This window comes from Bombina bombina, chromosome 6, assembly GCF_027579735.1.
Source record: "Bombina bombina isolate aBomBom1 chromosome 6, aBomBom1.pri, whole genome shotgun sequence".
Lineage (NCBI taxonomy): Eukaryota > Metazoa > Chordata > Amphibia > Anura > Bombinatoridae > Bombina > Bombina bombina.
Window position 1 is genome coordinate 737,672,805 of NC_069504.1, and position 24,669 is coordinate 737,697,473.

Sequence of the window (24,669 nt, forward strand, 5' to 3'; positions counted from 1 at the left end):
GCCATTGGAAATAAAGCCTAATTTATACTTACCTGATAAATTATTTTCTTTCCTAGCATGTAGAGTCCATGACCCGTCCTTATTTTTAAGACGGTTTTTTGTCATTTTTCTAAACCTTAAGAGACCTCTATACCCTTTGTGTCTTCTTCTCTTTCCATAATTCCTTGGCTGAATGACTGGGGATTGTGGGTAATGGGAGGATACTTGAAGCTTTGCTGGGGTGTTCTTTGCCTCCACCTGGTGGCCAGGAGTTGAATTCCCACTAGTAATTTGATTGGATTTGTGGACTCTCCATGCCAGGAAAGAAAATAATTTATCAGGTAAGTATAAATTATGTTTTTATTATGATCGTACTTGAAGTGATTTATAAATAAATGGATATACGTTTCACAACTACACAATAAATAACTTGACCTCCAATTTGAATGTTGTGTTGCGTAGGTGTTTATATTTTTATAAAGAAATCAAAAAAGGAACTAACCTTTTACTACATCATAGAAGACATATTAAGCAACAATATCATTGCACCCATCCTGGAAAAGTAATATGAGGATTGGTTAATGGGACAGTATACACCAATTTTCATATAACTATATAATAGACACTACCATAAAGAAGAATATGTGCAGATACTGATATAAAAATCCAGTATAAAATCTTTTAAAAACTTACTTAGAAGCTCCCAGTTTAGCAATGTTGATAAAGTTAGGCTGGAACACCCAGTGAAAGGGGTTGGGAATACAGAAAGAGCAGACCCCCCCCCCCCCCCGTATATAAAAAGACTGTCACACAAACAGGAGCAGCAGGAATCGGTAGACTTCAGTTTACATCTGATACTTTGGGGCTTGGTTAGGAGTCTGAAAATCAGCAAAACTATACATTGTTACAAAAACACTCCCAGGTGGGCTATATAATTTGATCATCTACAAAACATTTATGCAAAAAAAAGATCTAGTGTACAATGTAACAATTTAACTGTGTTATTAAGAACATTAAAGAACCATCAGTTTAAAGGGATATGAAATAGTGTTCTTTTAGTAAAAACATATGTTAAATTTCATAATGCACCACGATTTGTGCATTCATCACTCTCACTGCTGATGCCTTACACTTTTATCTAATAGGACTGAGCATATCTCTCTGTTCCTGATCATTAAATCAAAGTAAACCTAATAAAAAACAGATTACATAAAAAAACACAAACAACTTACTTGTTTTCTTGTAAAATGAGCACTTGGAAATTCTTAGTGTAGCCATTGTTCTCAGGGAGATGAAGAAGCTGACATGCTGAGAACTTAAAGGGGCAGTAAACCTACAAAATAATTTTATATAATTCTGCACATAGTGCAGAATGATATAACATTAGCTTAGCGCCAACTTTATACAACAAAGTATTGCAGAGATATAAAGTGCAATTTTGCAGAACGCCGCTCCTGGCTCTACTGAGCGGGTCTGTTTTTTTCCTATGTGCATCGCGGGCACGCTGTCTAGTCACAGCACGCCTGATCGCGCCATTAAACTGAATGTAGCTAGTTACCAGAGCGAAAGCGACCTACATTGAGTTTAATGGCGCGATCGTGTGCCCTGTGGCTAGACAGCGCGCACGATGCACATAGGAATATACAGACACGCTCAGAAGAACCAGGAGCGGCAGAATTATATAAAATTATTTTGTAGGTTTACTGCCCCTTTAAGTTGCATTATTCCTTTTCAGCATGGGAAATAAACTGACTTCCTGTTTCTATAGCATTCACTGAACAGTAAGCCAGCTTATATTACTCTAGAAGATTTGACATCTAGCTAGATAAGCTTTCCTGTAGAGACCCCAGTCCCCCTTGTGGGGTTGTGAAAGGAAGTAATGGTCACTACACAAATAAATTCATAAAAAAAGAATTAAAAGGTAAAATAATGGATATTGCAATGATTCCTATTAAAGGGACATAATACTCATATAGTAGATAAGGTTGAAAAAAGACTGAAGTCCATCGAGTTCAACCTATACAAATCTAAAATACTTACAAAAAGCTCCAGTTAAGCTTAAATAACCCCCATTAAAATGTGACCCATTTAATACTAGCAATCATATCCATGAATTTTGTTTATATACAGAAATTTATCCAGACTATTTTTAAATGTATCTATGGTATTGGCATTCACTACCTCTTTTGGTAATGAGTTCCACAATTTTATTGCTCTTACAGTGAAAAAAATCTCCTTTCCTCCAACCTTAAATTATGACCTCTTGTCAGAAACAATTTTCTTGGAATAAACAGAGCTTCTGCCATCTCTGTATATGGGCCTTGAATATATTTATATAAAGTAATCATGTCACCTCTCAAGCGCCTTTTTTCTAAAGAAAACAGACCCAGTTTGGCTAGCCTCTCCTCATAGGTTAATTTTTCCAATCCCCTTATTAGGTTTGTGGCCCTTCTCTGAACTTTTTCTAGTTCTGCAATATCTTTTTTAGCAATCGGTCCCCAGAACTGCACTCCAAACTCAAGGTGAGGTCTTACCAGGGCTTTATATAATGACAGAATTATGCTTTCCTCCCTTGAATCAATGCCTCTTTTAATACATGCTAGTATCTTATTAGCCTTTGAAGCCGCTGCCCTGCATTGTGCACCCATCTTTAGCTTGTTATCTATTACTACTCCCAAATCCCTTTCCTCCTGTGTTTGGCTAAGTCTTGTCCCATTTAAAAAATACGTAGCCTGCTTATTTTTACTTCCTAAATGTAGAGCATTTTTCCGTATTAAATCTCATTTTCCATTCACTTGCCCATAGTTCTAATTTTAGCAAATCCCTTTGTAAAGAGAGTTCGTCCTGCTCTGACCTAATGACCTTACTTAACTTAGTATCATCTGCAAAAATAGAGATGTCGCTATTTAATCCTTGCTCCAAGTCATTTATAAAAATATTAAAAAGAACAGGGCCCAGTACTGATCCCTGGGGGACGCCACTGATTACCTTTGTCCAATCTGAGTATGATCCATTTACTACTACTCGTTGCTCCCTATCTTTTATCCAGTTATTTATCCATGAGCTAACATTTTCAGTTATTCCCAGTCCCTTAATTTTGTGCATTAATCTCTCATGTGGCACTGTATCAAATGCCTTTGCAAAATCTAAGTATATCACATCAACTGATTCCCCATTATCTATATTTTGACTTACTTCCTCGTAGAATCTAATTAGATTAGTTTGACATGATCTATTTCTCCTAAAGCCATGCTGATTAGAACTCATAATCTTGTTTACACGAATATGCTCATCAATATAATCCTTTATAATCCCTTCAAATATCTTCCCCACTATTGATGTCAGACTAACTGGTCTATAGCTTCCTGGATCATCCCTGCTTCCCTTTTTGAAGAGTGGCACCACATCAGCTTTACGCCAATCCTGGGGTACCATGCCTGAGGATAATGAGTCTTGAAAAATTAAGAGTAAAGGTTTGTCTATAACAGTGCTAAATTCCCTTAACACCATTGGGTGTATTCCATCTGGGCCTGGAGTTTTACTTACCTTAATATTTTCCAGTTTTTTCCTGATATCCTCTAAACAAAACCCAGTTAGTGGTATGGACTGGCATGTTCTATTCTGTTCCAAAGTATCATTCAATGCTAAATCACTTGAAACTGATGCAGTATAACTGTAAATAGCTGACAGGAAAATATCACCTGAGCATCTGTATGTAAAAAAGGAAGATATTTTACCTCACAATTTCCTCAGCTCACCAGAGTAAGTTCTGTGTAAAAAGTTATACTCAATTACTGCCCAGCTGCAGGTAAAAAAAAAAAAAAAAAGAAGAAGAAATGAACAGCAGCCAATCAGCATCAACAGTGCTGAGGTCATGAACTCTTTTACTGTGATCTTGTGAGATTTGACTTAACTCTCATGAGATTTCATAGTAAACTTCCTTTAAACTAAATAGGGAAATAACATGAGAGTGCACGAGGCTCAACCCCTAAGCTGTCCCGGGACAGACATACTGATTTCTTTCATGTAATTGGCAAGAGTCCATGAGCTAGTGACGTATGGGATATACAATCCTACCAGGAGGGGCAAAGTTTCCCAAACCTCAAAATGCCTATAAATACACCCCTCACTACACCCACAATTCACCCACAAGTAAGTTTGTGCTAAGATTTCTACGTTGACATGCGCTTCTCAGCATTTTGAAGCCCGATTCCTCTCAGAGTACAGCGAATGTCAGTGGGACGTGGAGAGTATTATCTATTGAATGCAGTGATTTTCCTAACGGGGCTCTATTTCATAGGTTCTCTGTTATCTGTCGTAGAGATTCGTCTCCTACCAACCTTTTCAGATCGACGATATACTCTCATATACTATTACCTCTACTGATAACTGTTTCAGTACTGGTTTGGCTATCTGCTATATGTGGATGGGTGTCTTTGGTAAGTATGTTTCTTTCATGTAATTAGCAAGAGTCCATGAGCTAGTGACGTATGGTATATACATTCCTACCAGGAGGGGCAAAGTTTCCCAAACCTCAAAATGCCTATAAATACACCCCTCACCACACCCACAAATCAGTTTTACAAACTTTGCCTCCCGTGGAGGTGGTGAAGTAAGTTTGTTCTAGATTCTACGTTGATATGCGCTCCGCAGCAGGTTGGAGCCCGGTTTTCCTCTCAGCGTGCAGTGAATGTCAGAGGAATGTGAAGAGAGTATTGCCTATTTGAATTCAATGATCTCCTTCTACGGGGTCTATTTCTTAGGTTCTCTGTTATCGGTCGTAGAGATTCATCTCTTACCTCCCTTTTCAGATCGACGATATACTCTTATATATACCATTACCTCTACTGATTCTCGTTTCAGTACTGGTTTGGCTTTCTACTACATGTAGATGAGTGTCCTGGGGTAAGTAAGTCTTATTTTTGTGACACTCTAAGCTATGGTTGGGCACTTTTATATAAAGTTCTAAATATTTGTGTTTAAACATTTATTTGCCTTGATTCAGGATGTTCAATATTCCTTATTTCAGACAGTCAGTTTCATTATTTGGGATAATGCATTTGAATAATCAATTTTTTTCTTACCTTAAAATTTGACTTTTTTCCCTGTGGGCCGTTAGGCTCGCGGGGGCTGAAAATGCTTTATTTTATTGCGTCATTCTTGGCGCGGACTTTTTTGGCGCAAAAAAATTTTCTTTATTATTTCCGGCGTCATACTTGTCACCGGAAGTTGCGTCATTTTTGACGTTTTTGCGCCAAAAGTGTCGGCGTTACCGGATGTGGCGTCATTTTTGGCGCTAATAGCATTTAGGCGCCAAATAATGTGGGCGTCTTTTTTGGCGCTAAAAAATATGGGCGTCATTATTGTCTCCATATTATTTAAGTCTCATTGTTTATTTGCTTCTGGTTGCTAGAAGCTTGTTCACTGGCATTTTTTCCCATTCCTGAAACTGTCATTTAAGGAATTTGATCAATTTTGCTTTATATGTTGTTTTTTCTATTACATATTGCAAGATGTCTCAGATTGACCCTGAATCAGAAGATACTTCTGGAAAATCGCTGCCTGATGCTGGATCTACCAAAGTTAAGTGTATTTGCTGTAAACTTGTGGTATCTGTTCCTCCAGCTGTTGTTTGTAATGAATGCAGATAATATTTCCTTTAGTAATGTTACATTACCTGTTGCTGTTCCATCAACATCTAATACTCAGAGTGTTCCTGTTAACATAAGAGATTTTGTTTCTAAATCCATTAAGAAGGCTATGTCTGTTATTCCTCCTTCTAGTAAACGTAAAAGGTCTTTTAAAACTTCTCATTTTTCAGATGAATTTTTAAATGAACATCATCATTCTGATTCTGATAATGATTCCTCTGGTTCAGAGGATTCTGTTTCAGAGGTTGATGCTGATAAATCTTCATTTTTATTCAAAATGGAATTTATTCGTTCTTTACTTAAAGAAGTCTTAATTGCATTAGAAATAGAGGAATCTGGTCCTCTTGATACTAAATCTAAACGTTTAAATATGGTTTTTAAATCTCCTGTAGTTATTCCAGAAGTTTTTCCTGTCCCTGATGCTATTTCTGAAGTAATTTCCAGGGAATGGAATAATTTGGGTAATTCATTTACTCCTTCTAAACGTTTTAAGCAATTATATCCTGTGCCATCTGACAGATTAGAGTTTTGGGACAAAATCCCTAAAGTTGATGGGGCTATCTCTACTCTTGCTAAACGTACTACTATTCCTACGGCAGATAGTACTTCCTTTAAGGATCCTTTAGATAGGAAAATTGAATCCTTTCTAAGAAAAGCTTACTTATGTTCAGGTAATCTTCTTAGACCTGCTATATCTTTAGCGGATGTTGCTGCAGCTTCAACTTTTTGGTTGGAAGCTTTAGCGCAACAAGTAACAGATCATAATTCTCATAGCATTGTAAATCTTCTTTGTGATGCCATCTTTGATATCATTAGGGTTGATGTCAGGTATATGTCTCTAGCTATTTTAGCTAGAAGGGCTTTATGGCTTAAAACTTGGAATGCTGATATGTCTTCCAAGTCAACTTTGCTTTCCCTTTCTTTCCAGGGTAATAAATTATTTGGTTCACAGTTGGATTCTATTATTTCAACTGTTACTGGGGGGAAAGGAACCTTTTTACCACAGGATAAAAAATCTAAAGGTAAATTTAGGTCTACTAATAGTTTTCGTTCCTTTCGTCACAATAAGGAACAAAAGCCTGATCCTTCCCCTACAGGAGCGGTATCAGTTTGGAAACCATCTCCAGTCTGGAATAAATCCAAGCCTTTTAGAAAGCCAAAGCCAGCTCCCAAGTCAACATGAAGGTGCGGCCCTCATTCCAGCCCAGCTGGTAGGGGGCAGATTACGATTTTTCAAAGAAATTTGGATCAATTCGATTCACAATCTTTGGATTCAGAACATTGTTTCACAAGGGTACAGAATAGGCTTCAAGATAAGGCCTCCTGCAAGAAGATTTTTTCTTTCCCGTGTCCCAGTAAATCCAGTGAAGGCTCAAGCATTTCTGAAATGTGTTTCAGATCTAGAGTTGGCTGGAGTAATTATGCCAGTTCCAGTTCTGGAACAGGGGCTGGGGTTTTACTCAAATCTCTTCATTGTACCAAAGAAGGAGAATTCCTTCAGACCAGTTCTGGATTTAAAAATATTGAATCATTATGTAAGGATACCAACATTCAAAATGGTAACTATAAGGACTATTCTGCCTTTTGTTCAGCAAGGGCATTATATGTCCACAATAGATTTACAGGATGCATATCTGCATATTCCGATTCATCCAGATCACTATCAGTTTCTGAGATTCTCTTTCCTAGACAAGCATTACCAGTTTGTGGCTCTGCCATTTGGCCTAGCAACAGCTCCAAGGATTTTTACAAAGGTTCTCTGTGCCCTTCTGTCTGTAATCAGAGAACAGGGTATTGTGGTATTTCCTTATTTGGACGATATCTTGGTACTTGCTCAGTCTTCACATTTAGCAGAATCTCATACGAATCGACTTGTATTGTTTCTTCGAGAACATGGTTGGAGGATCAATTTACCAAAAAGTTAATTGATTCCTCAGACAAGGGTAACCTTTTTCGATTTCCAGATAGATTCAGTGTCCATGACTCTGTCTCTGACAGACAAGAGACGTCTAAAATTGGTTTCAGCTTGTCGAAACCTTCAGTCTCAATCATTCCCTTCGGTAGCCTTATGCATGGAAATTCTAGGTTATATGACTGCTGCATCGGACGCGATCCCCTTTGCTCGTTTTCACATGCGACCTCTTCAGCTCTGTATGCTGAACCAGTGGTGCAGGGATTATACAAAGATATCTCAATTAATATCTTTAAAACCGATTGTACGACACTCTCTGACGTGGTGGACAGACCACCATCGTTTAGTTCAGGGGGCTTCTTTTGTTCTTCCGACCTGGACTGTGATTTCAACAGATGCAAGTCTGACAGGTTGGGGAGCTGTTTGGGGGTGTCTGACAGCACAAGGGGTTTGGCAATCTCAGGAGGTGAGATTACCAATCAACATTTTGGAACTCCGTGCAATTTTCAGAGCTCTTCAGTCATGGCCTCTTCTAAAGAGAGAGTCGTTCATTTGTTTTCAGACGGACAATGTCACAACCGTGGCATATGTCAATCATCAAGGAGGGACTCACAGTCCTCTGGCTATGAAAGAAGTATCTTGAATACTGGTATGGGCGGAATCCAGCTCCTGTCTAATTTCTGCGGTTCATATCCCAGGTATAGACAATTGGGAAGCGGATTATCTCAGTCGCCAAACGTTACATCCGGGCGAATGGTCTCTTCACCCAGAGGTATTTCTTCAGATTGTTCAAATGTGGGGACTTCCAGAAATAGATTTGATGGCTTCTCATCTAAACAAGAAACTTACCAGGTATCTGTCCAGATCCAGGGATCCTCAGGCGGAGGCAGTGGATGCATTGTCACTTCCTTGGAAGTATCATCCTGCCTTTTTTTACAGTTTCTTCAGGATGGTTTGGATAAAGGTTTGTCTGCAAGTTCCTTGAAAGGACAAATCTCTGCTCTTTCTGTTCTTTTCCACAGAAAGATTGCTAGTCTTCCTGATATTCATTGTTTTGTACAAGCTTTGGTTCGTATAAAACCTGTTATTAAGTCAATTTCTCCTCCTTGGAGTTTGAATTTGGTTCTGGGGGCTCTTCAAGCTCCTCCGTTTGAACCTATGCATTCGCTGGACATTAAATTACTTTCTTGGAAAGTTTTGTTTCTTTTGGTCATCTCTTCTGCTAGAAGAGTTTCTGAATTATCTGCTCTTTCTTGTGAGTCTCCTTTTCTGATTTTTCATCAGGATAAGGCGGTGTTGCGAACTTCTTTTAAATTTTTGCCTAAGGTTGTGAATTCTAACAACATTAGTAGAGAAATTGTGGTTCCTTCATTGTGTCCTAATCCTAAGAATTCTAAGGGAAGATCGTTGCATTCTTTGGATGTAGTTAGAGCTTTGAAATATGTTGAAGCTACTAAGTTTTTCCGAAAGACTTCTAGTCTATTTGTTATCTTTTCCGGTTCTAGGAGGTCAGAAGGCCTCTGCCATTTCTTTGGTGTCTTGGTTAAAGTCTTTGATTCATCATGCTTATGTCGAGTCGGGTAAATCCCCGCCTCAAAGAATTAAACTGATTTGTGGGTGTGGTGAGGGGTGTATTTATAGGCATTTTGAGGTTTGGGAAACTTTGCCCCTCCTGGTAGGAATGTATATCCCATACGTCACTAGCTCATGGACTCTTGCTAATATGAAAGAAATGAATTTATCAGGTAAGTTCTTACATAAATTATGTTTTTTATTTATTAAGACACCTCAGCTATGGTTTGGCACTTTATGCATTTATATAAAGTTCTAAATATATGTATTGTACTTATATTTGCCATGAGTCAGGTTCATGTATTTCCTTTTGCAGATTGTCAGTTTCATATTTGGGAAAGTTAATATTGATTAAATATTTTTCTTACCTGGGGTTTAGTATTTTTTTCAATTGACTACTTGTTTTAATTTGCGGGCTGTCTTAGGCTCACGGGTGCGCTAAATGCCACACTTTATTGCGTCATTTTTGGTGCGAGAATTTTTTGGCGCGAAAAGGGCACGTCCATTGATGCAAGTTCGTCATTTACGGCGTCGTAGTTGACGCAGGTGTTCACACAGGGTTGCGTCGTTAGTGACGCGAGTGTGTCACTTCTGGACATGGTTGGCGCCAAAAAAAATTCTAGTTACGTTGTGCGTCATACTTGGCGCCAAACTTTTTTCATTATTTATTGCTCCATTGCTTTTGCTATGCTATTTGCATTTTTTCCCATTTCAACAACAACATAATGAATTATCCACTTCTGATGAGGATCTATCTGATTCAGAAGATCCTTCCTCAGACACTGACAAATCTACTTATTTATTTAAAATAGAGTATATGCGTTCTTTGTTAAAAGAAGTGTTAATTACTTTGGATATTGAGGAAGCTAGTCCTCTTGATATTAAAACTAGTAAAAGTTTAAATGCTGTTTTTAAACCTACTGTGGTTACTCCAAAGGTTTTTCCTATTCCTGATGCTATTTCTGACATGATTTCTAAGGAATGGAATAAGCCAGGTACTCCTTTTAATCCTTCTGCAAGGTTTAAAAAATTGTATCCTTTACCAGCGGTTGCAATAGAGTTTTGGGAAAAAATCCCCAAAGTTGATGGGGCTATTTCTACTCTTGCTAAACGAACCACTATTCCTATGGAAGATAGTACTTCCTTTAAAGATCCTTTAGATAGGAAGCTTGAATCTTATCTAAGGAAAGCCTATTTATATTCAGGTCATCTTCTTAGGCCTGCAATTACTTTGGCTGATGTTGCAGCTGCTTCAACTTTTTGGTTGGAGAATTTAATGCAACAAGAATTGAATTCTGACATATCTAGCATTGTTTGCTTACTGCAACATGCTAATCATTTTTTTTGTGATGCCATTTTTGATATTATCAAAATTGATGTTAGATCCATGTCTTTAGCTATTTTAGCTAGAAGAGCTTTGTGGCTTAAATCTTGGAATGCTGATATGACATCTAAGTCTTGATTACTATCTCTTTCTTTCCAAGGTAATAATTTATTTGGTTCTCAGTTGGATTCTATTATCTCAACTGTTACTGGGGGGAAAGGAGTTTTTTTGCCTCAGGATAAAAAACCTAAGGGTAGATCTAAGGCTTCTAATCGTTTTCGTTCCTTTCAACAAAATAAGGAACAAAAACCTAATCCTTCCCCCAAGGAATCTGTTTCCAATTGGAAGCCTTCCTCAAATTGGAATAAATCCAAGCCTTTCAAGAAACCAAAGTCAGCCCCTAAGTCCGCATGAAGGTGCGGCCCTCATTCCAGCACAGCTGGTAGGGGGCAGATTAAGTTTTTTCAAGGATGTTTGGATAAATTCTGTCCAAAATCAATGGATTCAGAGCATTGTCTCTCAGGGGTACCAAATTGGATTCAGAGTAAGATCTCCTGTGAGGATATTTTTTCTCTCACGCATCCCAGTGAATCCAGTAAAAGCTCAGGCTTTCCTGAAGTGTGTTTCAGATCTGGAGGTTTCAGGGGTAATCATGCCGGTTCCTTTTAAGGAACAAGGCCTGGGGTTTTATTCAAATCCCAGTTCTGGACCTGAAAATTTTGAATCGTTATGTTAGAGTACCAACTCTCAAGATGGTAACTATAAGGACTATTCTGCCTTTTGTTCAGCAAGGACATTATATGTCTACAATAGACTTGCAGGGTGCTTACCTTCATATTCTGATTCATCCAGAACATTATCAGTTCCTGAGATTTTTTTTTCTAGACAAGCATTACCAATGTGTTGCTCTTGCATTTGGCCTAGCAACAGCTCCAATGATCTTTTCAAAGGTTCTGGGCGCCCTACTCTCTGTAATCAGAGAACAGGGTATTGCGGTGTTTCCTTATATGGACGATATCTTGGTACTAGCTCAGTCTTTACGTTCTGCAGAATCTCACACGAATCAACTTGTGGTGTTTCTTCGAAAACATGGTTGGAGGATCAATTTACCAAAAAGTTTTTTGATTCCTCAGACAAGGGTCACCTTTTTAGGTTTCCAGATAGATTCAGTGTCCATGACTCTGTCTCTAACAGACAAGAGACGTTTGAAATTGGTTGCAGCATGTTGGCACCTTCAGTCTCAGTCATTCCCTTCAGTGGCTATGTGCATGGAAGTTTTAGGCCTCATGACTGCAGCATCGGACTCAATTCCTTTTGCTCGTTTTCACATGAGACCTCTCCAACTTTGCATGCTGAATCAATGGTGCCGGGATTATACAAAGATATCACAATTAATATCCTTAAATCCCAATGTTCGACACTCTCTGATGTGGTGTTTAAATCACCAGCATTTAGTTCAAGGGGCCTCTTTTGTTCGGCCAACCTGGACTGTGATCACAACAGATGCGAGTCTTTCAGGTTGGGGAGCTGTCTGGGGATCTCTGACAGCACAAGGAGTTTGGAAATCTCAAGAGGCGAGATTACCAATCAATATTTTAGAACTCCGTGCAATTCTCAGAGCTCCTAAGTTCTGGCCTCTGTTGAAGAGAGAACCGTTCATTTGTTTTCAGACAGACAATATCACAACGGTGGCATATGTCAATCATCAGGGTGGGACTCACAGTCCCCTAGCTATGAAAGAAGTATCTCTGATACTTGTTTGGTCAGAATCCAGCTCTTGTCTAATTTCTGTGGTTCATATCCCAGGTGTAGACAATTGGGAGGCGGATTATCTCAGCCGTCAGACTTTACATCCAGGGGAATGGTTTCTCCATCCAGATGTGTTTTCTCAGATTGTTCAGATGTGGGGTCTTCCAGAAATAGATCTGATGACCTCTCATCTAAACAAGAAACTTCCCAGATACCTGTCCAGGTCCAGGGATTCTCAGGCGGAAGCAGTGGATGCACTGACACTTCCTTGGTGTTATCAACCTGCTTATATCTTCCCGCCTCTAGTTCTTCTTCTGAGAGTGATCTCCAAGATCATCATGGAACAATCTTTTGTGTTGCTGGTGGCTCCAGCTTGGCCCCACAGGTTTTGGTATGCGGATCTTGTTCAGATGTCAAGTTGCCAACCTTGGCCACTTCCGTTAAGGCCGGACCTACTGTCTCAAGGTCCGTTTTTCCATCAGGATCTCAAATCATTAAATTTGAAGGTATGGAAATTGAACGCTTAGTATTAAGTCATAGAGGTTTCTCTGACTCAGTAATTAATACTATGTTACAAGCTCGTAAAGCTGTCTCTAGGAAGATTTATTATCAAGTTTGGAAGATTTACATTTCCTGGTCTTCTTCTCATAAATTCTCTTGGCATTCTTTTAGAATTTCTAGAATTTTACAGTTTCTCCAGGATGGTTTGGATAGGGGTTTGTCTGCAAGTTCCTTGAAGGGACACATTTCTGCTCTGTTTTATTTCACAGAAAGATTCCTAAACTTCCTGATATTCACTGTTTTGTACAGGCTTTAGTTCGTATTAAGCCCGTCATTAAATCAATTTCTCCTCCTTGGAGTCTTAATTTGGTTTTGAAGGCGTTACAGGCTCCTCCGTTTGAACCTATGCATTCTTTGGACATTAAACTACTTTCTTGGAAAGTGTTGTTCCTTTTGGCCATCTCTTCTGCTAGAAGAGTGTCTGAGCTATCTGCTCTTTCTTGTGAATCTCCTTTTCTGATTTTTCATCAGTATAAGGCGGTTTTGTGGACTTCATTTGAATTTTTACCTAAGGTCCTTGTGTCCTAATCCTAAGAATCCTTTGGAAAGATCCTTACATTCTTTGGATGTGGTAAGAGCTTTGAAATATTATGTTGAAGCTACTAAAGATTTCAGGAAGACTTCTAGTCTATTTGTTATATTTTCTGGTCCTAGGAAAGGTCAGAAGGCCTCTGTTATTTCCTTGGCCTCTTGGTTAAAGCTTTTGATTCATCAAGCTTATTTGGAGTTGGGTCAAGCCCCGCCTCAGAGAATTACAGCTCATTCAACTAGATCAGTCTCCACTTCGTGGGCTTTTAAGAATGAAGCTTCAGTTGATCAGATTTGCAAAGCAGCAACTTGGTCCTCTTTGTATACATTTACTAAATTCTACCGTTTTGATGTATTTGCTTCTTCTGAAGCAGTTTTTGGTAGAAAAGTTCTTCAGGCAGCTGTTTCAGTTTGATTCTTCTGCTGCTATTTTCAGTTTTTCTTTTCTTCATAAGAATAACTTATATTTGGGTTGTGGATTATTTTTTCAGCATTTGGCTGTTGTTTATTTTTTATCCCTCCCTCTCTAGTGACTCTTGCGTGGAGTTCCACATCTTGGGTATTTGATATCCCATACGTCACTAGCTCATGGACTCTTGCAAATTACATGAAAGAAAACATAATTTATGTAAGAACTTACCTGATAAATTCATTTCTTTCATATTGGCAAGAGTCCATGAGGCCCACCCTTTTTATGGTGGTTATGATTTTTTGTATAAAGCACAATTATTCTAAATTTCTTGGTTGATGCTTTTTACTCCTTTCTTTATCACTCCACTACTTGGCTATTCGTTAAACTGAATTGTGGGTGTGGTGAGGGGTGTATTTATAGGCATTTTGAGGTTTGGGAAACTTTGCCCCTCCTGGTAGGATTGTATATCCCATACGTCACTAGCTCATGGACTCTTGCCAATATGAAAGAAATGAATTTATCATTTAAGTTCTTACATAAATTATGTTTTGTTGCTTAGAAGTACTTTACAATGGGATGTGGCTACTGAGGAACTTTTGAGGTAAAATATCTTTCTTTTTTACATAGAGATGTTCAGGTGATATTTTCTAGTCAGCTTTTTTCATCTATACTGCATCACTTTCAAGTGTTTAAACATTTGGGTATTATGGCCCTTTAAGTATAAACCACTGCTTAGTGCTTTTTTATTCATTCAAATTCAGAGCAGCAATGCATTACTGGGAGCTAGTTGAACACATCTGGTGAGCCAATGACAAGAGGCATATGTATGTTGCTACCAATCATCAGCTAGCTCCCAGTAGTGTATTGCTGCCCCTAAGCCTATCAAGTTATGCTTTTTAACAAAGGATACCAAGAGAATGGTACATTTTAATAATAAAAGTAAATTGAAGTCGTATAAAATTGTATGTTCTTTCTGAATTATGAAAATGTAATATTCAGTTTAATGTCCCTGCAACTGGATAGACATTTGATAAAACATAACACAAGTTTATGAAAGAAATGAACCCCCTAATGTAACAGACATACCCTGTACATCAGGTGTCCTTAATGTTTTCAGCCCTGTAATAGTGCGGGTCTCGCTGAAAGCAGCAAATCACTATTACTACAGGCCTTACTATAGCGGGCATTCGGCAATGGTGCAGTCTCTCCACTTAACGTGAAAACAACAACCATAGTACAGGGTATGTCAGCTGTTAAGGGGTTAATGTTTAAAGGGACATAAATTGAGTTCCCCATTAAATGTTTAAAGGGTCAGTCAAGTCAAAATTAAACATTGAGATTCAAATAGGGAATGCAATTTTAAACAACTTTTCAATTTACTTTTATCATCAAAGTTGCTTTGTTCTCTTGGTATTCTTTGTTGAAAGCTAATCTAGGTAGTTTCATATGCTAATTTCTAATTTTTCAAAGTTAAACAGTGCTAGTTCATGTGTAACATTGTGCTCACTCCCGTGGAGTTATTTATGAGTCAGTACTGATTGGCTAAAATGCAAGTCTGTCAAAGAAACTGAAATAAAGGGGCAGTCTGCAGAGGCTTAGATACAAGGTAATCACAGAGGTAAAACGTGTATTAATATAACAGTGTTGGTTATGCACAACTGGGGAATGGGGAATAAAGGGATTATCTATCTTTCTAAACAATACAAACTCTGTAGTAGACTTTGCCTTTAACTATGTATAGTAAAACAACTTTGCAAAATACTTTCTATGTACTTTTTGTAATTTACCTCCCTTCCCAGAAATGTAACTCTGAAAATTGTGCTGTTTCCAATTCCCATGAGAATTGGAAGTGCATATGATAGACTTCAGAAACCTCATCTTGTTACATACTACACAGTGATTGCTTGGTTGGTGTAATCACTCATTTAAAGGGACAGTCTACACCAGAATTGTTATTGTTTAAAAATATAGCTAACTTCTTTACTACCCATTCCCCAGATTTGCACAATTAACATTGGTATATCAAAATACTTTATAACCTTTAAACGTTTAAATGTTGCCTCTTTCTAAGCCACTAAAGACAGCCTCTTATCACATTCTTTTTTTTATTTGCTTTTCACAACAGGGTAATGCTAGTTCATCTGAGCCTTATAGATAACATTGTGCTAATGCCGTGGTTTGTGGCAGACACTGCACTAATTGGATAAAATGCAAGTTAATAGATAATAAATACAAAGTCATGTGATCATGGGTCTGTCAGAAAAGGCTTAGATACAAGTTAATCACAGAGGTAAAAAGTGTATTAATATAACTGCTGGTTATGCAAAACTGGTGAATGGGTAATAACGGGATTATCTATCTTTTTAAACAATACAATTTTGGAGTAGACTGTCCCTTTAATATCGTTCTTTCATTGGCACAATAGAAGAGATAAGATGCAGACTACTCAGGATGCTTTTTCAAGGGCTGTGTCTGCACTGCAAAGAAAATGAAGGTTTCAAATGCTTATAAAACATTTTGTTTTGTACCCAGAACTATACAATGTAGTGTTGCTGAGATATACTAGTCATGTATAATATATAGTTGTATGTCTGTTTAAAAGGATATCAAACCCAAACATAATTGTTTGTGATTCAGACAGAGTATACAATATTTAAAAAGTTTCCAAATTACTTATATTATCAAATTTGCTTAGCTCCCATGGTATTAATTGTTGAAGAGATACCTAGGTAGGAATCTGAAGCAATACCTGGCAGGAAATAGTGCTGTCATCTAGTGCAAATGGATAACATTCTTGCAAAACTGCTGCCTTGTAGCTCTCCAAATACATGCACGCTCCTGAGCTTATGTCCTTGCTTATCAACAAAAGATACCAAGAGAGCAAAACAATCTTATAATAGAATACATTAGAAAGTTGTTAAAAATTATTGCATGTTCTATCCAAATCATGAAAAAGAAAATGTTTTCATGTCCCTTTAACTCGAGGAACTTATAGGTTGATTATAAATCTGAGTAAAATAACTACGTACCCACAAAAGGTTTCTAATATACAATATACCTTCAGAGATTTGTAGTCAAAGATAGGTAGATGGGAGGTTTTTAAGGGGAAACGGATGAGAGACCCCTACAAATAAATTCCATTGGAAGATGAATGAAAGTGTAAAGGATCTCTCACAGCACATACAGCCTTCTAGAGAAACAAATATTTACTTATCCCAGTGGACATATCTCACCAGGGTGTCATGCCCATAGCTCTTTTGACATCTGACCTGGATACCAAACTATTAGTCTAGTTGTGAGTCTGCAGATCTCTTACTGCTCGGCGATCCAACCAGACTTTATGAATTAAAAGAAAAATGACTGTTTAATCAGAAGGTGGATAAAGTCACACATTTAGGGTAACTATACTGCCAAAAAAACAAGACAAGATTATTTGTGTCATTTATAACTCTCTTTTGAAGGAGGATGGTTGAAATACAACGTAGAACTGGAAGCATCAAGAGCTATGAAGATGTACCTATATTAACTTACTACAACCATTTGAATCAAATTCTGTAACCTAAATTTTGCAAATTGTTGGAACCAGCTATGTAGTAGTACGCAGTGATTGCTTAGAACAGTGCATAGATTTATTTACAGCTAGCCCTTATTGGCTGTAATCAAGTGAGAGAAGATAAACATACTTATGAAAGGATAAACTTGTGTATCTGTGTATATACTTTTAAAGGGATGTTTTACTAAAAGATTTTTTGCTGTAGTCCATATACATATATTAAAGAGGTGAACTGTAAGTCACTCAGGGAAGAGGTGAAATAGACCTACTTGAGGAGAATAGAACACTTGTATACCCACAAATAGGCTCTTCCTTATATCTGCATTAGTATTAGTATCTGTATAGTATTTAATAAAATTATGTAATAAAATTTCATTGCATTTTTAATCCCTATTTTTCTTATCAGAATTCACATAATTCCCAATTTGAGGTCCTAATTGAGGTCTTGTTAAGAAATGGCATGATTAAGGGACATTAAACTCAATAGTAAATGCAAATCTTATACTAGAATTAAATTGGGTTGTTTTTAATTGTATGCTCTGTTTTAATTTGTGAACCTTTAATTTTGACTTCTGTGTCTCTTTATGCTAAATTATGAATTGGAATGGTACTGGTATTAGAATTTGCAGTCAAGTATACCATCTAATGTCTTTGCAACTAAATTTGGTACAAAATATATTTTTACTCTGACACTCATTTTATATCTACTCTCCACAGGATCTCCCAGGTCAGCAGAGTTCCTGTTACTGGCTGAAGGGGATCCATTATTCGGATATTGGCACGCTGGCCTGGATGATAACCCTTAGTGATGGTCTTCATAATTTCATAGATGGTCTGGCTATTGGAGCATCATTCACAGTGTCTGTCTTCCAAGGGGTCAGCACCTCCATTGCTATTCTGTGCGAGGAGTTCCCCCATGAGCTTGGTATGGTGGTATCACCCTTTCACATGTTTATTCACTTCATCCCTTTATTAAACATATGTTGTCTAGGTAGAACTCTTATTAAGTATTTTATCTTTTGTCCTTAAAGAGACAGTAAACACCTTGATATTTTAATATCATTTTTTTTAAATTTTACATCCCCCTTTTCATGTAATTTAGATCTGACAATTGTAGATTCTAATTCTCAAAACTTTAAATGCACCTTGCTGATTTCAAGGCTAACCATGCTCTATACTGTATATTTCCCTAATTGGGTTTAACTATTAAAAAGTACAAGCAATGCACATTATATTAACTTCATGACTGTGACTAGCCTGATTGTTTGCAGACTCAAGCCCAGATTGGCTCCTCCAAATAGAGCAACTAATGGGTGGAGTTTAGTTATTAAAAAACAATTGCAGCAAACAAGATGTTAATTTGTTTTTAAAATTATTGGTTGATTTTTTTTTATTCTATAGCAAAACAGGCCTAGATTACAAGTGGAACACTATTGATACACAGGATGTGCTATCAATATTGCTGGCCCTCGCTCAAAATAGTGTTCAATCTGATATTTTGTGCCCCATTTCTTTCAGTGGATAGTGAGGCCATGCTAAACATCGCTCATGTTACAAGCTGTGAGTTATGTGTTGAGTAACACATAACAGCACTAAAAAATTAGGGCTAAAATGAAAGTATAACAAAACATGTAAAGTATTTTAAAATAAAGTATTACACGTATATATATATATATATATATATATATATATATATATATATATATATATAGTGTTACTAAGGGTAGGGGGCACACAGATATTATATAATAAGGTTATTGTGTTATGTGCAGGCAATCCAAAATGTATATAACCAAATTAGTTAGAAAAGAGCTCTACCAAATCTAAAGAGCTAAAGCGGATACCTGGCCGCACCAAAAACACCCTCGCAGTATAGTTGGAAATGACATCCTAAACAGGTTTGCTGAACATATACATTTTAATAAAAACATAGCCAGAAAGATACATGCTGAGAAAATGGCAATGAACAAATAACAAGTTGCAGGTGTAGTGCACTACTGACGTCTGTTGGCTAGCATATGCAGGGTTTAAACCTACTCATGAGACAGTCAATCTTTAATACCGGGCACTTGAGTGTTAAAAACACGCTCCGGTTACAGATAGACAGAAAACCGTCCTTGATATCTCAATGCCATATATTAGATCCGGTACCGGATTTGAGACAATGATATGAGAGTCCAAGAAAAGTAATTCACTGTTGAAAACTTAATCCCATGTGCAAATGATACACCAAACTTCAAAGTTGCAGGGTGCAAGACTTATTACTGCATGGCTTACCTTCGCTTTCTTCACACACTCTACGGTATTACCTGACAGGATCTCATCCGTGGTGTGACTCACAGCGATGTATTCTGCCTATGCAGCTCTTCACTTGCTCTGATATTCAAACTTGATATTGCCAGATTCACAGCAATTCCACCATGCCGGCGTCCTCCACACTGTGTCTTGTTCAAAACATTACGCTTTTCGCCCCTCCCCGTTTCCGGGCTGAACTCAGGGCTTCATCAGATGTGTCTAATTAGACACCACAACAGACTTTTAAACACTGGTGCAGATACAAAGTTACATCCCCTTCATGGATTTTAAAGGGGAATGTATAATGCATGTAAATTCAAATGGCTACAATTAAATAACTGCATACATTTTACATACAACTAAACTAAACAATATAGCATATTTACAATTTCCAAGTCCTATATATATATATATATATATATATATATATATATATATATATATATATACACACACACACATTAACCTTTTTCCTCCTTTGTATTCCGTCAAAACGGCGCTGGGCTTTAGCACCATTATGACGTCATAGCCAACGGCTGTCCTGAAGCCAACTGCGTTTCCTGGATTTGATTGCGGTCTGGAAGGCGTTCCACGCCCCCCCCAGACCCAATAATTGAAATCTGGCGATTGCGTGATTTCAATTTGTCTACATCGGAACGTTGTTCTGATGTAGACATAAACCTGTCATGAAAGGGTTAATATATAGGTTTGTTATTGAAATAAATGTTTAAAAAGTGCTTTAGCATGATATGGTATATGACAAGGTGTTGTACTGGGAAATGCTTGTGTGTGTGTATATAGATTGATGTGTGTGTGTGTGTGTGTGTATTGGTATGCGTGTACAGATAGATATACACTTTTGAACCCTTCCCAGTGCAACACTTGGTCATATACCATATCATGAAATGGAATGTTTGTAATTCTTATATTATTGTCTGTTTTAATGAAAAACATTCACTCATTTAATCAAACAAATCCGTACAATAATATTGAGTATTAAGCCTTTTCTTGGCACTGGTATTTATATGTCCCCAGCTAGTGCCAAAATTGTGGACGTACCGGTTCTGTAATATTTGCCGACTGCGGCAGTGAGTGCATGCGTGCACAACTGTCTTTACAAGTTAATTGTAGGCTTGGCCGTAAGCGTTGCGTAGGTAGGAAAACTTAACACAGTTGGAAAAGATTACAGAACAGGGGCAGTCTGCAGAGGCTTAGATACAAGGTAATCACAGAGGTAAAAAGTGTATTATTATAACTATGTTGGTTATGCAAAAGTGGAGAATGGGTAATAAAGGGATTAGCTATCTTTTAACGCACCTTCACCTTAAAGCACCTTTGGGTTAACGCTTGTAGTCTAGAAAGCTCTATCTGACCTCCAGATATTAGTGTACCTGAGGCTTCTGCTCAAGATAACCATTTTACTTTCAATTTGCAATATGAGCGCAAGAATAAGAACGCTATTCATGTAACTTGAGTGGTGTTAGCTCTCAATCGAAATTATATTTTTGGTCTTCACTTGTAATCTAGGCCAATAGATTTACTGTCCCTTTAATGTCTTATACACTCTTTCTATATATTTTTTCTGGTGCACATACACTCCATCTTCTCTTGTAAATTATTCTCAATTGTACATATTGTCCCCTCTCAATATCCTGTTTTCATACAGTCTTTCAGTTTGTCTTCATTGTCTGCTTACAATATTTTTACTTTCCTAGGTGACTTTGTAATTTTGCTGAATTCTGGGATGAGTATTCCTCAAGCTCTGTTCTTCAACTTCCTGTCTGCATGCTGTTGTTACCTGGGCTTAGCCTTTGGCATTCTTGCCGGAAGTCACTTTTCCTCCAACTGGATCTTTGGTCTGGCAGGAGGCATGTTCCTGTACATAGCACTAGCTGACATGGTGAGTGTGGTGTATTAGGGTTGATAAATTGTGCAAACAGGGTATACAATGGATATAAATTAATTCCACCTAGTTCATTTTTTGCTAGACCTGTAGTGGTCTTGTAGAAATGATTAGCTATAACGATCACTGAATATCTTCCAACATCTCTTGTTCCTGCTAATGGGTTAACACGAGTTAAATCTTGCTTGGGATACCCAAGCATTGCAGCTAACAAGCAGAGCACAGATGGTGATTGGTGGATCTGGAGATTGACGTTCCTGATTGGCTACTCAGCAGTTTTCTGCTCCTGGGGGGTTAAACAGATAAGGGTTAATCAGAATCCTTTACAAAAACTTATTCAATGATTTATCTACAAAATCCCTTTAGAAAAGTGTATGTGATGATTTTTCTGCAAAAATCATCATTATAGTCTAAAGTATTGTAATCAACCCCATAATTGGCTAGGGCCAGTAACGTAATATTAATAACAATAATAACAGTTTAAGCCAAACTTTAAGGATGACAACACAATCTAAATGTGTGACTTTACATGTCCTTCAAAAATACTATTGTGCCAGGCTGGGATTTAGTATTTTTTAGAGGTAAAAGAACTGTTTAGCTTAGGGCAATGCCCTACAAAAGGCCCTTTTAAGGGCTATTGGTAGTTTAGTATTAGATTAGGGGGTGTTTTTATTTTTGGGGGGATTTTTTAATTTTATAGCGGTATTAGTTTAGGTTTAAATTTTTTATTTTGGATACCTTTGTTTATTTTTTTTTCTATAATTTTACTTTTTTTTATTTTTTGTAACTTTAGGTTGGGGTTTGTAGTTTTTTAACATAGACTGCCCTCTGGCCAGGTTTATCGCCTAAAGGGTAATAAAGGGATTATCTATCTTTTGACAATTCTGAAGTAGACTGTCTTTTTTTTATTTTTTTATTTTTAAATTTCATTAAAGGGACAGTCAACCCAAAATTTCAAGTAGGTAATTCCTATAAACTTGCTAACGATTATTATTTTGAACTATAGCCCAATTTAGTAGCCTAAAGCGTTTCTAAGTATTAATTCTTACTTTTGTCTCGTGTGGCTGTTTAAAATGTCCGTCTGCCCCCTCCCATATTTCGTCACCAGTATCTTCATTGTGCAGCTCTAACAGCTAATTTTTGCCCGTACACACTCCCGTGTAACTCCCGTGTTTTGCGCATGCGCAGTGCGCCGATAACGCTGTAGGAAAATGAGAAGGGATTTAGAGTTCCTATTTGAAACCTCCCCCCTACAGTGTTATCGGCGCACTGCGCATGCGCAAAACACGGGAGTGACACGGAAGTGTGTACGGGCGAAAATGAGCTGTAGTTCAAAATAATAATCGTTAGCAAGTTTATAGGAATGACCTATTTGAAATTTTGGTTTGACTGTCCCTTTAAGCATATTAAACTGTAAGTTCTATTTTTTTCCATTTAATTTCTCGCACATATCTCCTTTCAAAAACTCTCAAAAAAAAATTAAAACTGTAAACTCTTAATCCTGTTCAGTTTGAGACAAATAGTTTGGAACGTAGTGTATAAACACATGATTTTATACTAATTAAAAATAGGCTTTCATCTGGAATGACATACAGTCCTGCATAAAACAAAAGAAAAATGATTAAATGTCATGTTACTAGTTTTAAAGGTATCGGTAAACATCAATAGCATATGATTATATGTTTACACAGTAAATAATTTGGCAAATTTATTTTTATTGTTGGTTTCTTTACTCGTGACCTCTAGCTTAATACCCTGTGACACTCATCCAAAAACTGTGACACAGTGAGTAGAGCCTTTATGTCGTATTTAAAGGGACACTAAACCTAACATTTTTTCTTTCATGATTCTGATATATAATAACAATTTTAAACAACATTCCAATTTACTTCTATTATCTAATTTGCTTCACTCTTTAGATAGCATTTGTTGAAGAAATATCAATGCTGCACATGGGTGAGCTAATCAGACAAGGCATCTATGTGCAGCCACCAATCGGCAGCTACTGAGCCTATCTAGGTATGCTTTCCAGCAAAGGATAGCAAGAGAATTAATCAAATTAGATAATAGAAGTAAAATAGAAAGTTGTTTCAAATTGCATGCTCTTTCTAAATCATGAATGAAAAAAAAATGGGTTTCATGTTCCTTTAAGAGACACAGTACCGAGAATGTTTCTGCTATGTACAGTTGTGCTCATAAGTTTACATACCCTGGCAGAATTTCTTGGCCATTTTTCAGAGAATATGAATGATAACACAAAAACTTCTTTCACTCATGGTTATTGTTTGGCTGAAACCATTTATTATCAATCAACTGTGTTTACTCTTTTTAAATCATAATGACAACAGAAACTACCCAAATGACCCTGATCAAAAGTTTACAGACCCTGGTGATTTTGGCCTGATAACATGCACACAAGTTGACACAAAGGGGTTTGAATGGCTATTAAAGGTAATCATCCTCACCTGTGATCTGTTTGCTTGTAATTAGTGTGTGTGTGTATAAAAGGTCAATGAGTTTCTGGACTCCTGACAGACCCTTCCATCTTTCATCCAGTGTTGCACTGACGTTTCTGGATTCTGAGTCATGGGGAAAGAAAAGGATTTGTCAAAGGATCTGTGGAGAAAAAGGTAGTTGAACTGTATAAAACAGGAAAGGGATATAAAAAGATATCCAAGGAATTGAGAATGCAAATCAGCAGTGTTCAAACTCTAATCAAGAAGTGGAAAATGAGGCGTTCTGTTTGATAACATACTGCATTCATCTTGCCAATTCTGACCAAATTTCCTGTGCCTTTGTAGCTCACACATCCCCAAAACATCAGCGACCCACCTCCGTGTTTCACAGTAGGCATGGTGTACCTTTCATCATAGGCCTTGTTGACTCCTCTCCAAATGTAGCGTTTATGGTTGTGGCCAAAAAGCTAAATTTTGGTCTCATCACTCCAAATGACTTTGTGCCAGAAGGTTTGAGGCTTGTCTCTGTGCTGTTTGACGTATTGTAAGCGGGATACTTTGTGGCATTTGCGTAGTAATGGCTTTGATCTGGCAACTTGACCATGCAGCCTATCTTTCTTCAAGTGCCTCCTTATTGTGCATCTTGAAACAGCCACACCACATGTCCTGTATTTCACCTAAAGTTATTTGTGGATTTATCTTTGCATCCCGAACAATTTTCCTGGCAGTTGTGGCTGAAATTTTAGTTAGTCTATCTGACTGTGGTTTGGTTTC

The 24,669-nt window shown here is 37.4% G+C and overlaps 1 protein-coding gene across 3 annotated transcripts in view; it reads left to right on the forward strand.

The window, feature by feature from the left end:
• Positions 1–24,669, forward strand: part of SLC39A14 (solute carrier family 39 member 14) — a 102,839-nt gene that overhangs the window by 56,876 nt on the left and 21,294 nt on the right. For all 3 annotated transcript variants that reach the window (XM_053717967.1, XM_053717964.1, XM_053717966.1), the window contains exons 7-8: positions 17,959–18,166; positions 21,252–21,436. In XM_053717967.1, the coding sequence (XP_053573942.1) occupies positions 17,959–18,166; positions 21,252–21,436 (393 nt within the window). The remainder of the gene's footprint in view (positions 1–17,958; positions 18,167–21,251; positions 21,437–24,669) is intronic.